This window comes from Arctopsyche grandis, chromosome 2 (genome assembly GCF_051622035.1).
Source record: "Arctopsyche grandis isolate Sample6627 chromosome 2, ASM5162203v2, whole genome shotgun sequence".
NCBI classification, from domain to species: Eukaryota; Metazoa; Arthropoda; class Insecta; order Trichoptera; family Hydropsychidae; genus Arctopsyche; species Arctopsyche grandis.
In genome coordinates, this window is record NC_135356.1 from 13,452,293 (window position 1) to 13,472,848 (window position 20,556).

At 34.9% G+C, this 20,556-nt stretch overlaps 1 protein-coding gene across 2 annotated transcripts in view; it reads left to right on the forward strand.

The window, feature by feature from the left end:
- The window catches only part of LOC143922560 (uncharacterized), a 19,992-nt gene extending 998 nt beyond the window's left edge, over positions 1 to 18,994 (forward strand). The window contains exons 2-13 of one of the 2 annotated variants that reach the window (XM_077445833.1): positions 9,051 to 9,366; positions 10,746 to 10,972; positions 11,060 to 11,242; positions 11,393 to 11,598; positions 12,319 to 12,420; positions 12,496 to 12,581; positions 14,270 to 14,353; positions 14,437 to 14,627; positions 16,197 to 16,364; positions 16,434 to 16,551; positions 17,226 to 17,311; positions 17,875 to 18,994. In XM_077445833.1, coding sequence (XP_077301959.1) covers positions 9,051 to 9,366; positions 10,746 to 10,972; positions 11,060 to 11,242; positions 11,393 to 11,598; positions 12,319 to 12,420; positions 12,496 to 12,581; positions 14,270 to 14,353; positions 14,437 to 14,627; positions 16,197 to 16,364; positions 16,434 to 16,551; positions 17,226 to 17,311; positions 17,875 to 18,084 — 1,977 coding nt within the window. In that variant the 3' untranslated portion in view covers positions 18,085 to 18,994. Of the gene's footprint in view, positions 1 to 7,304; positions 7,425 to 9,050; positions 9,367 to 10,745; positions 10,973 to 11,059; positions 11,243 to 11,392; positions 11,599 to 12,318; positions 12,421 to 12,495; positions 12,582 to 14,269; positions 14,354 to 14,436; positions 14,628 to 16,196; positions 16,365 to 16,433; positions 16,552 to 17,225; positions 17,378 to 17,874 lie in introns of those variants that run through there. The other variant, XM_077445834.1, reaches the window with a different exon arrangement.
- The last annotated feature ends 1,562 nt before the right edge of the window (positions 18,995 to 20,556 follow it).

The following is a 20,556-nucleotide window of genomic DNA, read 5'->3' on the forward strand; positions in this document are numbered from 1 at the left end:
TATATATATATATATATATATATATGAGAATGTAAGTAAATTAGAAATTCATACGAAGAAATAAAATCAGGAGCGAACGAACTGGCCAGGAAGTGGGGAGAAATTTTTGCATCCGGGCCCAAAATTTCTAGCTACGCCACTGGCGCTAAGGGGTTAGTAAAAAGCGGTCTCCGTGATTAGCCAGAATGTTAAATTACAGATAACGCAAATATCGGAAGGCAAAGATCGAAAATCGAAAAATCAAAAAAAAGGATGCATGGTAAACGGCACATACTCACTTAATTTGACTTAAGATCTTTCGATTTTCGATCTTTGCCTTCCGATATTTGTGTTTTCTGTAATTTAACATTTTGGCTCATCACGTAGACCCAGTAAAAAGATGTCATCACACTCATTGAGTCACGGCGCGATGTTCACGAGCGAGTGAATAGCCCGCTTAACACCTGTACTTGTTACGAATACGGAGAAATATGCAACAAAAACGGTCAACCGGGATAATATTTGTGACGGGACCATAATATTTAGACGATATATCGAGGAAATCGATTTATCGGGGAACGGTTAATGCGGGATTATTTAACATTGTTCTTATGGGTGTTTGACGGGACTATAAAAAATGAACGATCCATGCGGGAAAACGTATTATCCGAGAACGGTTGATCGGGGTCCCACTGTATATTGTATTCACTCATTTTAATACTAAAAAATAAATCAAGACTAGATTCGACTACAACATTTTCCCCCCTACGACTCAGACTCAATCCGGTTAAATATATATTTTTTCTATTCTGTGTTTAAGAATATTTCCTGGTAAGTAGTGAGATAAAACCACTTTTATATTTAATAGATGAATTTATTAGGGGGACTGAAAAGTAATCAAAAAAATATTCCCAAATTCCCTGTCTGTGCAATTTTACGAAGATGATTCTGAACTATAGACCATAGACAGTCAATTTTCAACGATAATTCCTCGATGGTTAGACGAGGATCTGATTCCACCATTGACGTCGGGATCATCATCTAATTTTTGAGCTCTGCTTTTCGTGCGATCTGCTTGATGTGTCCCTATTCCCATTTTTAAATTGTTTATATCACCTATGATACTTGTTTAGTTTCAGAATATCCCCGTAAGTATCGGTGATTTTTTTCACTGCTTCGTTTGCCTTCATTACTTGGTCTAACATAAACAACATAAAATGACGCGTGACCTTCCTCTATTATTGGTCTCGACATCTTTCTTCAGGTAGAAATTTTTTTGTTTACACAAACAATAACTTTAACATAATAACATTTACCATTTACTGGATCATGTCTCTACACAAACAGACTGCGAAAGAGCTTGTCGAAACTTTTGAATACTTTTGGGTTCTCCTAATAAATATACAAAGCCTTCAGCAGAAATGATGTCTCCTACAAAAATTAGTCAAATATTTTCTAAATTTACCAGGAACATGCATCTGCCAAAGGATCTTTTTCTTCAATGAACAATATGTGGTCCAGTGATAAAACGCAATAATGAATGTTAAAACTTTGCTTTGCTAAATGTTTGCTAATCCTCATAGAATGATTTTAACCAGTTTTGTGTAAAATTTTATAAGAGTATTAAAGAAAATTAATTCTTTGTGTTAGTTTTTAATAATAGAAGAATTTAGAAAACAATTTTTTTTGATAAAATGTCTTGTTTTTCAATTTGAAAAACATAGAAGATGCTTGTAAAAATATGGTCACTAATATAAAGTTGGATACAGTCGTAATTTTAACAAACAATGCGACGAATGGACTAATTTTCGAATGCTGTTTATCTATTACAGAATGGTACCTATTATATGTACATATTTAGTAAATCAATACATTTTCATTAAAAAGAATATTATTTATGAATAGTTTTATGTTTATTATTAAATAGAATAGCGCTCGAATTGCTGCCAGTTTCAACTTCAACTTGTGAGGCTTTTTTAAATGAATTTTCCATTACACAGGGGTTTCTAACCTTTACACATGTTTGTATCTTTTCTAATGTCGGTAATGATGAAAAGACAAACAAAGAAACACTGCGTCTCAGACCTGTATCATTAGGTGCTGGTGATTTTTCACGACTTCGACTCCACATTCCCTATACTATACTATATATAAAAACGGAATGTCGCTAAATATATATATTTGTATATTTGTATATGTGACGGACGATCAACCATCAACCAGTATGGGGAACAATTTTTTTTTTTCATATTTTTCATTTTAGGTTTTTCAGTTTTTTTTCATTTTTTTCATAATTTTCATTTTTTCAATTTTTTAATTTTTTTAATTTTTTCCGTTTTTTCATTTTTTCATTTTTTTAATTTTTTCAGTTTTTTCATTTTTTTCATATTTTCAGTTTTTTCATTTTTTTCATAATTTTCATTTTTTTTATTTTTTAATTTTTTTAATTTTTTCAGTTTTTTCATTTTTTCAGTTTTTTCATTTTTTCAGTTTTTTCATTTTTTTCATATTTTCAGTTTTTTCATTTTTTTCATAATTTTCATTTTTTTTATTTTTTCATATTTTTCATTTTTTTCATATTTTTCATTTTTTTCATATTTTTCATTTTTGTGCTACGGGCGCCAAGGACGCTGGGGGCTCCGAGGGCGCTGGGGGCGCCGGTGAAGTCGGCGTCTGGGGGCGAAGCCCCCGGGGTGCAGAAGGCATCGGGGGCGCTGGGGGCGCTGGGGGCGCCGGAGGCGTTAGCAGCGCTGAGGCCGAAGGCGCTGGGGGCGCCAAAGGCGTCGGCGGTGCTGGGGGCGAAGGCCCCGGGGTGCTGAAGGCACCAGGGGTGCTGGGGGCGAAGGCCCCGGGGTGCTGAAGGCACCAGGGGTGCTGGGGGCGAAGGCCCCGGGGTGCTGAAGGCACCAGGGGTGCTGCGGGCGCCGGAGGCGTCGGCGGCGCTGGGGGCAAAGGCGTCGGGGCGTCGGCGATGCACAAAACGTAATTCGTAATCACTTCGTAGTTTGTCATTCGTAATTCGTGCATCAATTTCTTTCCGAAACCAGTCGATTCAATATCTTTAACTTTATTTTTATTCGAGTTTCAATTCCTTTTCGAAACCACCCGTTGAAATCAACGTGCCCAACACTAGTATACACATAAATACAAAAATAAATATGATATTGGACTTTACTATTTGTATTGTGTTCAACATATTACATTGAAATATGTTCTCATTATTATATTATTTCACTTCACATGAAGTAAATGTGCACTGCTATTGAAACGCATCAGTAAACGTTCCAATAATTTGTAGCCAAAAAGTAATCAAAAACAAACAATAATTCGGTGTGAATTACATTCACATAAATGGATCCATCACACTCTCGGATTTTATCATATCTCCAAATGAAACCCTTTCAAATGATTTATACAAAAAAAAATCACTATCTTATACTTCAATGGCAATAGTATCACAAAAAAGTACATCCACAAAGTTCTCATAAATGTACCTCATAATAATGACTACAAAGACTTCATAGACGTCTTCAAAATATAAGATATTTATAATTTATAATTATTGGTTACTAATAAAGGTCTGATATATGTATTTTCTCCATGCATTCAAAAATTTGCTGATGATAGCAAAAAGCAAATTACTCATTTGTTGTCAAAATTATTTGTTATAAAAAGTTTTTTTTACTAATTGTAAAACTGTTGTAGTGAAAAAAAAAAATTATTTACCCAAAACGGTTTTCCTTCAATTGACATTTTAATCTAAATATTTTCTTCAGAAGCATAATGTTTTCTGAACCTCATGTATATACATACATACATATATATTTAACTAGTTAACTGCCACCTGCGAAATATTTGATATTTACCTGTGCGCTAGCAATTTTTAAACTAGTTGGATATGCTAAAAAAAATTATTTGACTCACATAATTTGAGTTTTGGAGAGGTTTGGTATGACCTTGCCAGTGCTGTCATCCAGAGGGTTTCTCAGGGTTTCCAGAAACCCATTGTTAAAAGTCTGAAGTTTCCGGAAACCTGTTCCAATCATAAAATTTCCGTAATTTTCGTTTTAGAAATATTAAAAATCAATGAATTCCTATGTAAATTGAGTACAGTCTACCCTGAGTAGCACATTTCAGCAAATTTCGGTAATAATAAACGAAAAGTTCTCAAACACATTACTTTTTCTTATGTAATTACACTAATATTGGTATATTTCGGGGAAAAAATTCCCCTGCAGCGTTTATAATCATATTCCATAAGAAATATACTGTCCAATCGTTCAATTTTGTCTAGGACATGCATATTTTTTGGTATTTCTTATTTATTTCGTATAAATTCTATTAACATTGGCATGGTCTTGATGAAAAAATTCTAGTGGTACTTTTTTAAAAAAAATATATTACAGTATATGTATATTTCATTATATTTTGGTCCTCTGCAAATATATACATACATATATTATGTTTGGAAACTCTTTGTTTCGAAATTGGGGTGACACCACTGGACCTTGCATGCATATGTTTTATGATGTACGACAGCTTAGGGACGTTTCAAATTTCCTGGCATAATTAATGTGACCATTTATTTTTGTCCTCAAAACGGGACATCTACCAATTTTTACGTAATAGTATGTGTATTCTAGAAAACGCGTATTTTTTCATAGTTTTTATTTATTAATAAAAAGAACTGGAATGTTGATGAAGAAAAGAAAAGAACAGGAATGAATAATAAAAATATAAAAAAAATTATGTTGTTTTATATTTTTCTGATGAACAAATTTTCTTAAGTATTACTGAGTTTGCTTTTAAATAAGAATGAAATTCTTGGCAGGATTTCTTAAAATTGATTTAAATTAACAACATCGCTTTAAAAACTGCGACTTGCAATTGCGTTTTATCGGTCGTCCACAACTTGTTCATCTGTGAAAAGACTCTTTTTACGGGTGCATTAGTTCCGGGCAGGCATAGAATGTATTCAATAACTATACGATATATATATAATATATATGTATAATAATTCAATAAATATACTCTCTTTTTGAAAAGGGACATTTCGACATCCTGAAGCTGTGCTTGGGGACAACGGGACAGGCAATCTAAAAACGGGATGTATGGTCACTTTAGGCATAATTGACATTGAGAATTGATGACATTTACTGCATTTTTGTTAAAAAAATCTCGAAAAATTAAAATCATCGGTTTTTATTTGGTACTTATTGACTATATAGGCGCAACCGAGCATCAAGTACACACACTTACCCTAACACAGCACTTAAATGAATGGTCTCTAGTGTCGCAAACAGTTTTAGTAAAGTGACAGTTGACAAACAATTGACGTTACATCGAAAAAGACATTGAATTCGAGGTTTCTTGAATACACATACACACCTTCAACAAAAATAATGACATTAATTTATTTGGGAAAACCATGGTTGTTTCACAGCGATTACAATTTTCATTGCAGGGTAAAAACTATAACGCAGTGGTCAGGGTCTTTTTGATGAATTGATAAATTTTTACTAAATATTTTCAACTATTTAAAACATAGAGCTGTCAGACCGAAAATAAAGCAATTTGACACATTACAGAAAATCTTTTACTCTGATTCTTGGCGAGGCTGCAAAATTCATGCACTGAATGCCTGGTTGCGCCCACATAACCGATAAGTACCTTAAATATTTTACGTTTCGGAACAGAAATCGACGCTGGCGTACAAGGCAAGTTGATGGCGTGACTCACGAGTGAGTCGCTGGCGTAAAAAAGGTTAAAACAATTTAAAATTCAGTGTATTTTTATCCATTTAAAGTTCAGTGTATCCTTACGTAATTTACAACGAAAAGCGTCGCGAGTCACAAGTTTGTTCACGTGTGACGGACAACGCAACTAAATCAAAATTTATTAACATTACCTGAAAGTTCAGATAGACATATGTCAATATAAAATGATTTTTTTTTAAATTGATTATGTCTAGCCAGATCTGCAAATGGCAACACTGTGCTTTGATTAAAATCAATGGTAGCGTTAACACTAGCGGTATCTACCGCGGTATTTGATAGATCTATCAAATACCGCATGTTCGAACGCTATTACTCATGCGTACGATCTTTACAGTTTTTTGGCTTTTGCGGTCTTCGCACATTTTTTTAAACGCTCATATCTCGTAAACGATCACTAACCAACAAAAATCATTATCATATTCAAATTTAGTGGGTCAAAGTTAGTAAATATTGGTTAGTCTCCGCTCTGGTAACTCAAAAACGTGATTTTTTGTTGCTCAGTGTTACCAATATTTCTCAATATGTGTATCAGCGACGTTTGGAGTATCTCTTTTTATCCAAAAAATAAAAATTATTACATCTAATATATAATTTCGAAAGAGACTTTGTATATATGTAACCTTCGTTGGTTGAAAAAAGAAATAAATCGAATGTGAATGAGTGGCATTGCAACGCAATAATTTCAAATGTTTTTGCGTCGCGACATGTGTTGCTAGGGTAAAATAAACAAATAATTGAATAATTTCAAATGTGTTCGCTGCCTGCGTTTTTCCGACAAATGGGAACGGGGACGAGAATGGGAACGGGAATTGCACGGGTTATTGGGTTATCAATACACACCATTATTAAACTAAAAAAGAGTGCATTCTTGGATACGATTATTTATTCGCACACAAAACAGCCAAAACCTTCATTACGCGTTCCAAATTTCGATTCTAAATCCATAACTCTCAACGACGAGACATTGGCTACATCCACACTACCGATATCTACACCCGATATTTTCGAATTTTCCATATCCAGTTCCTATATTGCAACCTGTGGTTGCTATTTAGGAACTGGTTGTGGAAAAATTCGTAAATATCGGGTGTAGATATCGGTAGTGTGGACGTAGCCATCGGTAGCGTTAACATTAGCGGTATCTACCGATTTTTTACAGTTTTTTGGCTTTCGCGGTCTTCGCACATTTTTTTAAACGCTCATATCTCGTAAACGATCACTAGCCAACAAAAATCAATATCATATTCGAATTCAGTGGGTCAAATTTAGTAAAGATTGGTTAGTCTCCGCTCTGATAATTTTTTTTGTTGCTCAGTGTAATCATGTGTAGAAGTTTGTAATGAAAGCGTGTGTGAATTTGTGTGTTTCTATTGTTGGTTAAACGGATTATTTCGCACATGGCGATCTCGCACTCGACAATCTTTGCCACGAATACGGTATATCTGACACTCGAATTCTCGTAAGCGTGATATTTTCCGTGGCGTTTTTCGAGATTGCCATATGTGATAATATTGTTACCGAAATGAATGTAGTCATTGTTAAAAAGTCCCTTTGAAAACGCGCGCGGTGGTTTGACCGCATACACGCCTTGACCTTGAGCGTATCCCGCTTCTGAAGTCCAGTTAGGTCCAGTCCAGGAGGTCCAGTCCAGGAGGTCTACTTCAAAGAGTTAAGATTCAATATTTCATCTAATGACACGCATATTCCTGGCTTGGCCAGATCCGGAAAGGGGTAGGGGGAATATCCCTACTCGAATGACGTCCCTCCATCGTGTTTCAAGCATGTCGCGATGTCTTTAAAAATTTTGTTTTTGTTGGTTAGATTAATTTGATATATGTACTTTCGGTGGCCTCATTTCTTTGGAGAAAATAAAGGACACAAGGATATAGAAAAATAAGCCCATTAAATCATGGACAAAAAGGATAAAAAAAAGTATATTTTTGACTTTTAAAATTCGCTAGATAACCAATTATAAATATTTTAAAGCATTGAAAATTCACAATCAACAGGAAAACATCTGGCTATTAATTTCAATACTCACTTTTGGCATAGCAGTAGTAGGTTTTGAGTTAATGACTGTTAGAGGCAAAATAAATGTAAAAATTGTGCATTTTTTTAAACGCTCAAATCTCAGAAACCAACAATAATCATTTTCATATACGAATTTAGTAAACATTGATTGATCTCCGCTCCAGTAATTTTTTTTGTTGCCTATTGTAATCAATACAGGTTTGATAAAATGTATAAATTGCATCTTTAGATATAACGGCGCTAATATTTTTAACGAAATTTATTACAAAATAAAAGACCAAAGGGCAATTTTTGAAACAGAATGAGGCAGCGAGGATGCTGGCATAAAATAATAATAGAACTCTCCATTGTCTGAGAAAGCAGGAGAGCAAAAAACAATGGTTCTCAATAGGGAATCATTTTTTTTAGCCATCGAGCATCTTGTCCGCCGGTCTCTGGTTAGAATACAAATTAATGTAAAGGACAGATGAGTGAAATAAAGTACAGTTCACTTAAATAAATAATGTATGGTCAGTGTAGATATACTGCTTATTTCTTTTTTACGACTTTTCTATTGTATCAAATTTTTATTTAAATTTTAGATACTTATTGGTTATATGGATGCATCCGTGCATCGAGCGCACACACCTACCCTAGCACATACAGATCGGTCTCCGTGACGGGCCAGAATGTGAAATGCCGGAAAACGCAAATATCGGAAGGCAAAGATCGAAAATCGAAAGATCAAAAAAAAGGGTGCATACTCACCCTTTTTCTTTGGATCTTTCGACATAAGATCTTTCGATTTTCGGTCTTTACCTTCCGATATTTGCGTTTTCCCGCATTTCACATTCCGGCCCGTGAGGTAGACCCCGTACAGATACACGGAAATTAAATGAATGAAATTTAGTTAAGTGATAGTATGCAACCAACGATTGACATTACATATAGCAATATTGATACAAATCGAAAACCCATCTCCCAAATAATTTTATGCATTGAGGCAATACTGGCCTCCAACAGAACACCAGATGTGAAATTCATAGACATGTAATATATCGGTAATAAGTTTATTTGATAGCGTCAATCACTCGTCGTGTACTGTCACTTTACTTCAACTGTTTATGACACCTAGAGGTAATTTATCTAACTGCAGTGCATCTATGCGGTAGTGTTAGTGTTTATACTCGATGCTCGAATGCGCCCGTATAGCCAATAAATACTGAATTTTATTTGTGTTGAAAATTGAAACAATTAATACATCGATGAACAATTATTTTACAGGTGTCAGAGGACGACGGCTTACCTTGTCAACTGTGTACGCAATGCGCCACAAAACTAGATGACGCCGTCAGTTTCAAAAACCTTTGCGAAAAATCAGATTCACTCTTCCGTCAATACGTGACGGAAAAAATACCAGACACTCTAAACAACCATGCGTATATAAAACAAGAAATGTCCGCTGAAAATCCGTACGAAGTTGCCAACATGGAAATTTCCGGCGACTACGATGACTTTTTGATTTTTAAAACTGAGCCCGAAGTGCAATTGAATGAAGCAAAGCCAGTGTTTAAATTAGACGACGTCAAAGAGGAAATGGGTATACTAAAAAAAAAAAAACACATTCAATCGTTTACTATTACGGCGAAAATCTTCAAAGCGGGAGTTCAATGTGTTGTAAATATAGAATAGTGATTTGTGAATTGAATTTAGTCCACATTTGACGTTAAGTAATGAGTAATTTTGTAAAATGTGCAACTCCGTCGTTTTTGTACAATACAAAAACAAACATTTAATGTTACTGTTATTTTTCAAAAATGCCACTTTGTCTGAAAAATGAAGTTTTCACCTGTGGAAACTTTTCAATTCAATGTCAGAGCACTGAATATCGATTACTGGAGACTCGCGTTCTTTTTTAGCATCTATTTCTTCGGTCTCCCTCACGGGACCCAAAGTGAAACGCCCGAAAATGCAAATTTAAGAAGGCAAAGATCGAAAATCGAAAGATCTTAAGTCGAAAGATCAAAAAAAAAAGGGTGCATGGTAAACGGTACTTTGTATATATAATATATATGAGTGGCATGCGGTGAAATTATATCTATTTTTGTCATACAGCCTTGTTTAATGTGCGCGCGCAGAATACGGTAGGAAAAGCCTGTTCTTTTGGTTCCTGTTGTATCCTGCTCGCCCAAATTATGTGAGGATGTACGATGGGGGGAGAGAGACTTTAACCCACGCCACTGATATGTATACTAACCCTTCGCCGCTGATCTTTTGTTTTGGCTGCCATCAGGTTAAGGACTCTGCTCCAACTTCTCGCATGTAATTATTCCAGTCGATGGTTGTGTTCATGTTCATGCCCGATTCCTTGGACCATAAATGAAAGAAATGAATGGCTGTTACAAAATTTATATGACCAGTTTGCAATGTGGATATTGATCTTATTTCGACACATGGACTTTCTGCAATTCAAGGAAATACTCAAACCATGGTAGAGATTCATCTCGTGACCGTTGTGACAAACTATCTCATTTGGAAGGACATCTTGTTCTTGTAATAATTGTGTGAGACAGTTTGAAAATTTTGGATAAAACAAATGAAAAAATAATTTTTAATTAAATATTAATTTTAAGAGGAAAGCACCAATTTTTTTGAATTGTATAACTTCTTTTGATATTAGCAAACTAAAGATTGATTTACTGTGTCGGTCTAATAATAAGACGCGTATAAGTTTTTTAGAAAAGCTTCTCAGATTTTATCTGATCGAATGGAAAATCTTCAACATCTTATATTCGTAATCATTGGGTTCTATTTAGTGCCGATTTTTACAGTGCTTTTTAATAATATATCCCAAAATTTTATATACAGGTCTCCACTGTTTTGAGATTGTGGTTTCCGCTTTGAGGGTGTTTGCCGTATTCTTAAATGAAAAATTGTTTTTACTCATATCAGATGTTATAAAATGTTTGCAATTTTTAGACATTTCTGTGAAAGACGGTAAAAATTATTATTCGTGTGGAATTTGTAGTAAATCTTATACGGGTGCCAAGTCTTTAAAACGGCACATGGCCGTGCACACCGGTGATGGTTTCAAGTGCAATCAATGCACCAAAATATTTGCCAGACGCGACCATCTCAGAAAGCACTTACAACGAGTGCACTCCATCAAAAACATCGACGTGGTGATGAATACCATATCGTTGAAAGTATTGAAGATTATTTATTTTCTCTTTTCAAGACTTATTTTCTAAGTCATGACCGATGCTTAAACGATCTATTGCATTTTTTTTCAGACGGCCATCAAATACGATTGTCCTTATTGCGGTGTTGACGCCACTAACAAGATCTTAATGGGAAGGCATCTCAGATCGTGTCACAAAGACAAACTGCCAAGAAGGAAGAATAGCGCGTTAAATTATCAAGACTTCCTCAACGCCAGTATTTCTTCGGACGACGACGACGACGATTCTAAAACTGTACATATAATAGCGTCAATTTTAAGTGTAGATATATCTGAAGTTAGATATGACTGTGATATCCTTGGATATATCTGCTTTTTGCTCATTTTATTCTAATATGTACTTGGACATGTTGTATATGTACTTCTATTTTGGGTTTTTGTTTAGATCGGTCTCGTGACGACTAGTGGTGGTGGTGCTGTTGCAAAAATCAAAGAAGAAAAGCCTTTGATCGCCGACGGGGAGTCGCAATTGGTGCTCGAAGTGCTCTACGAATGCAAAACCTGTAATACGCAATATGACAATCAGCACTCATACGCGGCACACATGACTAAACATTCTGAACCGATTCCAAAAGGGCAGACGGACTTTAGGTAGTGTTCAAAGTTGTGCTAATGTAAAAAGTCTGGAATGTTAGATAACGCTTTATGTATAATTTCTTAGCCGTGTTGTGTTGCCTTTTAAATGTTTCTCAAATTAGACAAATTGCCGAGTCATCACTTTTGAGGTTTATTAATTATGAAATCGCCAAATGACCACAGCTAACGATAATACTGTTTGTGAAACTGTAAAGTTACTGTTGAATTCCACGACAATCCTTTTGTTTTCTTTGATATTTTTCTTAAAATTTGTAAATAAAATCTAATTTTTGTTTGAATTACAAATAAATGAAATCGTTAGTAGGAAAATGGTATATAAAAGTTTTGTGTTTATTTAAAATAAAAGTTTCACAAAACTTGTAAAGCAATACAATATAACATGCTACCTTACAATGCGGTTCTATATAAAATTTTTGCCGGGAAAAATGTTTGATACTTTGAATTTGTTTATTTTGCACAAATAAAAGTAACCCCTGAATTTTGTATAGTCTCTAGTGATAGATACATACGTTTTCCGGCAGGACAGAACCTATCTCCATGTTGTAGGGACGATAACCATACTTAAAATATCAAAGTTGTTAGTTGTAATAAATTTAAATGGTCCTTAAATGGCTATGACTTATATTAATCGTGCATTTAACATTTAAAAAGTGTCAGACTTCTACATTCTGTATAATTTATAAAACAATCATATTAATGATGCTATACTTTCAGATGTAGTAAATGCGACAAAGTTTTCACAAAACGAAAAAATCTCAAACAGCACCTTTTGACGCATAACGAGGAGAAAGCCAACAAGTGTACTTTGTGCCATCGGTGCGTGTATTAATAATTTTTCTTTTATTCCAATTGTGTACACATTTGTTGTAAATTTGACGTTGTAAATTACAGAGCGTTTACCAGACCAGATCAACTCATTTTACACATGAACAATCACACCGGTAAAAAAAGACATCAATGCTCGCACTGCGATAAAGGTATATTTTTGGTATTATCAACAACATTTAACAAAATTAATTAATTATCTTGGGGAATTAGTTATGCAAATATATGTATACAACTGTAATTATTTGATTTTGGTGGTATTGTGGGGTGAATTTGAAATTAATAAATCACGCAAATATGATGAATCAGGTAGGCTATCGTATCATTTGTGGGTCGTTTTTTTTGATTTATTTAAAGCAAAAGAACAGATAATTCTGCAAAAGCTACATATGCAGATATTAACATGTTATACCGGGTTGAGACGGTGCAAGTACATATATTGGGCGAGTGATTTGTAAACGTGGTTAATACGTAATCGCAACTTGGACAATTTTAAAGTGACAGATCTACATAGTACTGGTTGATGATCTTGCCGTGAACATTTTGATAAATAGCTAAAAATTCATCACTCTCCTGTTCAGCGAACAGAAGAATCTGGACTCGCAAATGGATTTAAAGGCACGATGAATTCTTCTTCTTCATGTACCCTGTCCTCCTAGAGTTCCCATCCGTACTATGTCCATGGCTGCTCTGAATAGTGCTTGGGTGCTGAGGTCTTCCCACTACCGAAGATTTTTCAACCATGATGTTTTCCGTTGGCCCCAACCGTGCTGTCCTATGATCTTTCCCTAGATTACTAGGCGCATGAGATCGTATTTCTGGTTCTGCGTCTCATGTCCAAGATACTCTAATTTACATTGTTGAGTACCACATGTTTTTCCATCAGGGCTAGCACCTCGGTATTGGCTCTACATGCTATCCATAACATTCTCAGCATCCTTCTGTACGTCCACATCTCAAAGGCCTGCAGTTTTTTACACGTGGACCATGCTTCTGCCCCCAGCAGAAGGACGCTGAAGTGTAGCATCGTAGAAGTCGGAGTGCTATACTGAGATCACGTGTTTTCATATTTAAGAATGCAGCACTTGCTTGCTTCACTCTAGCATGAATTTCCTGGTTACTTTCACACGTTTCACCCAGATAGCACCCAAGATATCTGAAATGATTGATTCTTTCTACCATATTTTTGTCAATATTTAGAGAGTAATCCTTTGTTTTTCTGATATTCAATATTAGCCCCACTCTGCAGCTATGCACAACAATTGCGCTTAGTGTTGCTTGCAAGTCATTTAAGTTGTGGCCAGTAGTACGGTGTTATCCGCATACCGAATATTATTGATGATCATACCATTGATTCATGCGTAATGAATTGGGTGCGTGTATTCATTTTCTTCGTGAGGCTTAGCAGGAAGATAAAAACTTATAAAAAACAAATTAATTTGATCTTGGGTGCTAAAAAGCACACAAGATCAACACACTGCTCTGCAAACCGTATTTTCTCTGGTTCTGACAATATTTCGATGCTCCTCTCTCCGCTGCCATTTTGGAACACTACCTGTATACAGCTCAAATCGGCAAAGTTGAGCGCGGGTCCAACTTGAGTCGGATGTCAGCGTTCAAAAACAGTTGTACCATCTGTTGCCAAGTAACTTGCACCGTGTCAACCCAGTATTACCTTCATTCGTTAAATGTAAAACCCACAGTTTCAACGTCGGGCAAAGTCAGAAAAGAAATATATGATCTAGAGTTTTCATACTGTCATGCCAACTGAAACGAGTTATAATACTGCCAAAGTCTTGGTTTGAGACGAGTTTATAAAGTTGTTTGCGCTTGTTTTCAGGTTTCAATATGCTTTCAACGTTAAAGGATCACTTGCGGACTCACAGCGGCGAAAAACCGTATTTGTGCTCCATTTGCGGAAAAGGTAAATTATATATATATAAACTCGTGTGAGTGTATCTCCATGCAGTGTGTACAATATTGTATTGTTATGCGTGACTTGCCCAGGTTTCACCCAGAACACCAATCTGAAACAACACCTGATGAGGCACTCGGCCACGAAGCCGTTCAGTTGTCCGACGTGTCACGCCAAGTTTGTATCCAAGGGCGAGTTGGACGCACATTTGCGAAAACACACTGGAGACCATCCTTTCGTCTGTGATATATGCGGCACTGGATTCACCACGTCCAGCTCCTTGGTGAGACTCCAATTTCCTATGAAAGTACATGACGATATCACGTTGACAGTGGGTCTATGTACGCGAGCAATGCGAACGTATAATTGGTATCATGCGCTCTAATAGCTATTCGAAATACCAAGCTAATTATTTAATTTTTGATTTTTAAATGCTTTTTATTATTACGAAATTATGTTCACAATACATCTTATATCTACTTTAATAGCTACTGATCTACTGATCATTTTCTATTTTACAATTTAATTTAATTTGGTTAGTAATCCTAGTATTATATTATTCTAATGTTAATCTACAGCATAATAGGAAAAAGAGCTCAAAAAACCTATTTACAATCCTTATAAATGTTCATAATACATCTAATACATAATATTAATTAAAGACTCTCTAAAGTCGATGACCTAAAGCAGATTGCGTTTAGGTAATCTGTGTTTATACCTGAAGGGTATAGACATTTTGTTGTAATCACCGAGAATCTTCACAAGTGTGTTAGTATGGTTATTAGTGATTCTGTCATAGAATCTACTGGTTAGTTTGTTAGTAATGTCTGTAACTAATTATTTAATAAAACCGAACTATACTATAAAGTCAGTATTTGAAGACAATGGAGTTCTATCATTTGATAAGAAAACCTCAACATAACGATGGACATAGTCCATCATTTCCGTTGGCATAATGTGTGGACTTTTTTCGGAAAATCTAGAATGGTTTGGCTATATCAAAGATGGGGGCATGTTCCATGCAAGTGATCAGAGGAGTGCTTATGCAACGAATTACGTATGTACATATGTCCCTTTTCAGTGATATTTGTATGAAAATTTATATATGGTCATCGACTTAAACTATCCAGGAGTTGAAGACGGATTACATCCTAGTAGACATTCAACAAATTCTAGAGATTATGGTAAGGTAAATGACGGTCTATGTTCGACAACGTGCCGAGCTTATGTTGACTTTATGGTGTAATATAATATGTACATTACATACTAGTGTTGTACCTGATGAAATATCATCGCATAGGTGTTGGTATATTAATTATTTAATACGTTGGCATTTGTATTTAATACTTACATATGTATGCTCGGACATGTTATTATCCCATTTCCACTTTTGTTAAATTATGCACACATCGGCAGTGTATTTGAGCGGTTCAATTTGAAATGGCATTTATTAAAAATTTAATAGACATTGGCGATTTTGTATACGTAGACTCGCTCGGCATATTGTTGTCGACACTAGTACTGTTATTTGAAATGCTAGCGGGACTATCTTCCGTATCACTTTATAAATGATTCACTACAACACCATTAGGTGTATTATTTATTGGCTCAATAGCTTGCTTAGAGCGCCAGGTACCAGTTATTTGACCTTTATATATTGTACATAGCGTCTGTTGTATTTTTTTTATGTATATAATATGTGCGTACATTAGTTTAAGCGTATTATTGTTTGTATATTTGGAGCGATGTTTATAAAAATTAACATTTTTACGATGATATTTGCATTGCTGCGAAGTTTTTGATGTGGCTTAAATTTAAAAATATTGTTTTTTTTTTCTTTTTCTCCATAAAGGTAAAACACAAAAGAATTCATTCAGGTGAACGTCCTTACGCTTGCGATTTGTGCTGTTTGCGTTTTACGGCCCTTGGAACTTTGAAGAATCATCGACGCACGCATACCGGTGAAAAGCCTTTCGCTTGCACATATTGTACGAGAGCTTTCGCTCAAAAGAGCGACTTGGTAAATAGAATTAAAAACAAAATACAAAATAACTATGCTTTTTATTATAAATGATTCTTATTTGTACAGGTGTCTCATACCAGGACGCATACCGGAGAGCGTCCGTACGTTTGTGCGACTTGCGGCGCACAATATCAGCAATCGTCTGCTTTGAAAGCCCACATTAAAAATAGTCATCATTCTCTAGGTAATTCATTCATATAAATATATGTCAGGAAAGTCTAACAGGTGCAGGTCTGTTACTGAGAGTTGGCGAGTTCTTGTACTAATACAGAAGCGCACGAAAGAGACAGCGCTTCTTTTTATTATTGAATGCAATGTGACAGCATGCTTTACACCTATTCACTGACACAACACAAGCGCATTTGTTCGCGCCAACTCTCGGTAACAGACCTATAAAGCCCAATGCGCTTTCCTGGATAATTACACACAATTATACAGTATCACAGACAGAGTGGGTAGCATTTTATAGTATCAGCAAAATCGAGGTACTTATAAACTAGAATTTGCGAGACAAATAAGATATCAGTGAAATTATAATTTCACTGACAATAACAGTTTAACTGTAACATATACATTATAAATTTTGAAACCATATTCAAATAGTAGGTAGGATGGTTTTGCCAATTTATAATAAGGCACCGTTTGGCAATTGGCAAATTCTGATAGAAAAAGATCGACTTGGAGTCACAAATATCTATAAGTCTAACCAGCAGCATTGCAGAAATACTCTGAATAAACTCTTTTCAATCGAGGTCAACCTAGGGCTTGAACCCGAGAACCTCTCGCTGGTTGTCTGAAAAGTTTATACATTTCAATAACAATGACAGGTTTCCACTAATACCAACTTTTTCATTACAGTTACCAAGTTGACAACTAACCCAAACATTGAACGTCATCAGTTGACAATAGACGGTGATAAGAAGATATGCGTCACCTTCGAGATCGCCACAGCTGAACTTCAAACTTTGGACTCGGTAGAGTAACTGTCATAGTTTTAATCTTAGAATATCAAAATAATGAAAGCGAAAGAAGACACGTTCTATTTTTTTATTAACAATTAGGCTTAGCAAATGTCACGTACCTATTAGAGTCAATCATTCGAAGATCGCCGAATGTCATTTGCGACCGTGGAGCGACACGTCCGCTTTGAGGAATGTAAGAAAATGCCTTATTTTACGGAAAAATTTTGGCAATATATTAATATATATGATGACAGTGAATGGAGATCATTCCAAAGTGTATATATTATACATATGTAGTCAATGCATTTTATTTTACTTTTTTTTTTAAGTATGCGAATCTCACATTTTAGCAGTGGCGGCTCGTGCATAGGAGCTGCGGCTCTGCAGCACCCCCAGAAAAAATACAAAAAATAACATTTGTATACATTTACGAATGATTAGATATTTGACATAATCATTATTAATGAGTATGTCAAATATCTGAATACAAGATGTAAATACGATTTTTCTGGGGGTGCTGCAGCGCCGCAGCTCCTATGCACGAGCCGCCACTGCATTTTAGTATGCTGTATAGTAATATGATATTAACCAAAGGCACGTTTTCACGTGCAGTATTACTGCCAGTTGACGGCATTTCTGTAAGCCCCGTTTGCATTTCAAGTAAAAGTGCTTTTCTATGTTACATATCCCATGTCAAATCCGATTCTATCGTCAGAACTGGCAGTATACACACTGATTGTGTAGATGTACCATAACAGTTGAATTATTTAGTATTTTTTTAATGTGTTAGCTATGTTTAAGAAATGATTCTAAATAATCACTGTATATTTGCGGGTGATTGGCTTTTTCGCCGTTGTGGCATGTCAAAGTGGGATCAACTACAGCTATACTAGGTATTTTTTGAAAGGCGACAGTATTACACATGTACTTAATTCTGGTTGCAGTCTTAAGAGGGCTGGACACCAGAGCCTTGTCCATACAAACGTATTACACTTCTCCCTTCCTCAATTATGGCACTAGAGAAATTATTTTTTAATATGCTGATATCCACCATTTTATATATTTTTTAATATGCGGATATCCACCATTGCCATGCATCTGTGCTTTTATTTTTTTGATTAGTTATTTTTTACAGGAGCTAGGAGCCCCCAAACATCTATACAATCGCCTCTTTTTTACAGCCTCGAAAAGGGTCCAGCATGCTTATTTAACGGTCAATTTAAAAAAAAATACGCGCACAAGTGCATAGAAAATATCTTTCTCATACCGATGCTGAAATTTTTTTAAAAATTGGTCCAATTTCGGAGGAGAAAATTGGAGAATACGAAACCTCGATTTTGTCGATTTAAAATACGTATTATCTGGTCGAAGCGCAACTGTCGCATTCACTCAATATATATATATATTGTCGCATTCACTCAATATATGTATATATCGAAGAAAGGAACGGCACCAAAATTAAGGTTTCGGATGTACAGTCCTCTTAAGTATTCAAGTTTAATCAGGTAAAGCTATGTATATTATGTCCAGAGTAGTGATTAACCTCATGATGTTACCTCAATAGAGTGCGGATGTCACGTTGCATTACTATATACATATGTATGCGGTATTAAACGTGCGATTCGTTCGTCTGTTTTAAGATTAAATTAGGTACTGTCACTTTTCAAAAAAAGAAACAAGAAGTATCAATAAGTAGCGTAACCAAAAACAATTTAAAACCATTTTTTGTTGACGATGTGTTAAATTTTTATGTTACTTATACAAATATCAAAACATCTCGAGCGTCTACAAAAATCTGCTGGCCGCTGTGCTGGACTCGGAGCGTTCTGTTAAAAATGTGTTTTAAATTAAAATTATTGTAATTAGGTATAAAAATAATTTTATCGTATTTTAGGCGGCGAATAATATAAAATAAGCGCAAGAAATGACTGAAGCCGCCATTCCAAGGCGGATATCACTCTCCTCTCTGACTGTTGAGCGTGGCGCGTTCTGAATTCCCCTCTTTCTCTCGCACCTGAGAGACACTCTGTATATTTGGAGATATAAAATATAAGTCCTGCTCACTAGCTGTCCATCACAATGCGGCAAGTGTTAAAACGTGAAAAATGGGTATACATATACGGTATTATATATTTTTTTTTTCAATTTTCACTATACATATACATAGTATTTTTACATTTGCATTCCCTATCAAGTGTTCCTAGATGTTTTATGTTGTGTATATAATATTTATATTGTAGCAATGGTGGGCAACCCTTTCAATGTCAATTAGAATATGAATTCCGAAACTATTTCGAGTTAGTGATCTTTTAGAAATGTTTTGTTTTGCACTAAAAATATTTTTATAAGCATATTTCTTGGAACACACACTTTCGTGGTGTAACGTTTTGTCGTTACAATATCGATTGCCCACTCTTGCGTTTTATTTTACGGTTATGAAAATGCAACCAATTGTAATATTTTCATGTTAGTTGTCGGTATAATCTTAAAGGTATATTTGTGAAAGATGAAACGTGATTTAAAATAATGTTTTAGCAATAACTTCAGTGTGAGCGCTTCGATTGCTCGTCATATTTTTTTTACCCGTCTTTGTAATGTTTTATTTTTATTTGTGTGCCATATTGAAGACGGATCTTTAATTCAATATGATTATTATTATATGCACGTATGTACAATCAAACTATTTTCTCGAAATTGTTCAGACTATGTATGTAACGAAATTGAGTCAAAAAGCTTATGTTTAAAAAAAATTATCATTAAAATTGTCTCTCTGGTTGGATTCGATATAAGTTCGATTAAATTAAACTGTACAATACATGAATTGTATATATATTTTTTCTTTATAATGACAATATTTTAGTGTTTCTGTGTGAAACGACAACCAAAGTTCTATGTACATATATAGGAGTTATATATTTATATATATATATATATATATATATATATATATATATTGAATTATATTTAACCCTTTCCGCTCGAATTTTTTTCAGATTACATTCAGGTGATTTTATATTGCTCAGTATGAGAAATGAATTTCGAAAAATATTTTTTTTTTATCTTGATTAAATATTTCCGTCTAGTCCAGCTCAATATATGTACAAGCTGAAAGGGTTAAATATATATTTTAGGTATTTGGTGTGTATTACTTCAACAGTTTTATTTTTTTTATATATGTTTTGTGATGTAAAGGAAAGTTTGACAAATTTATTTATAGGTGTTTGCAA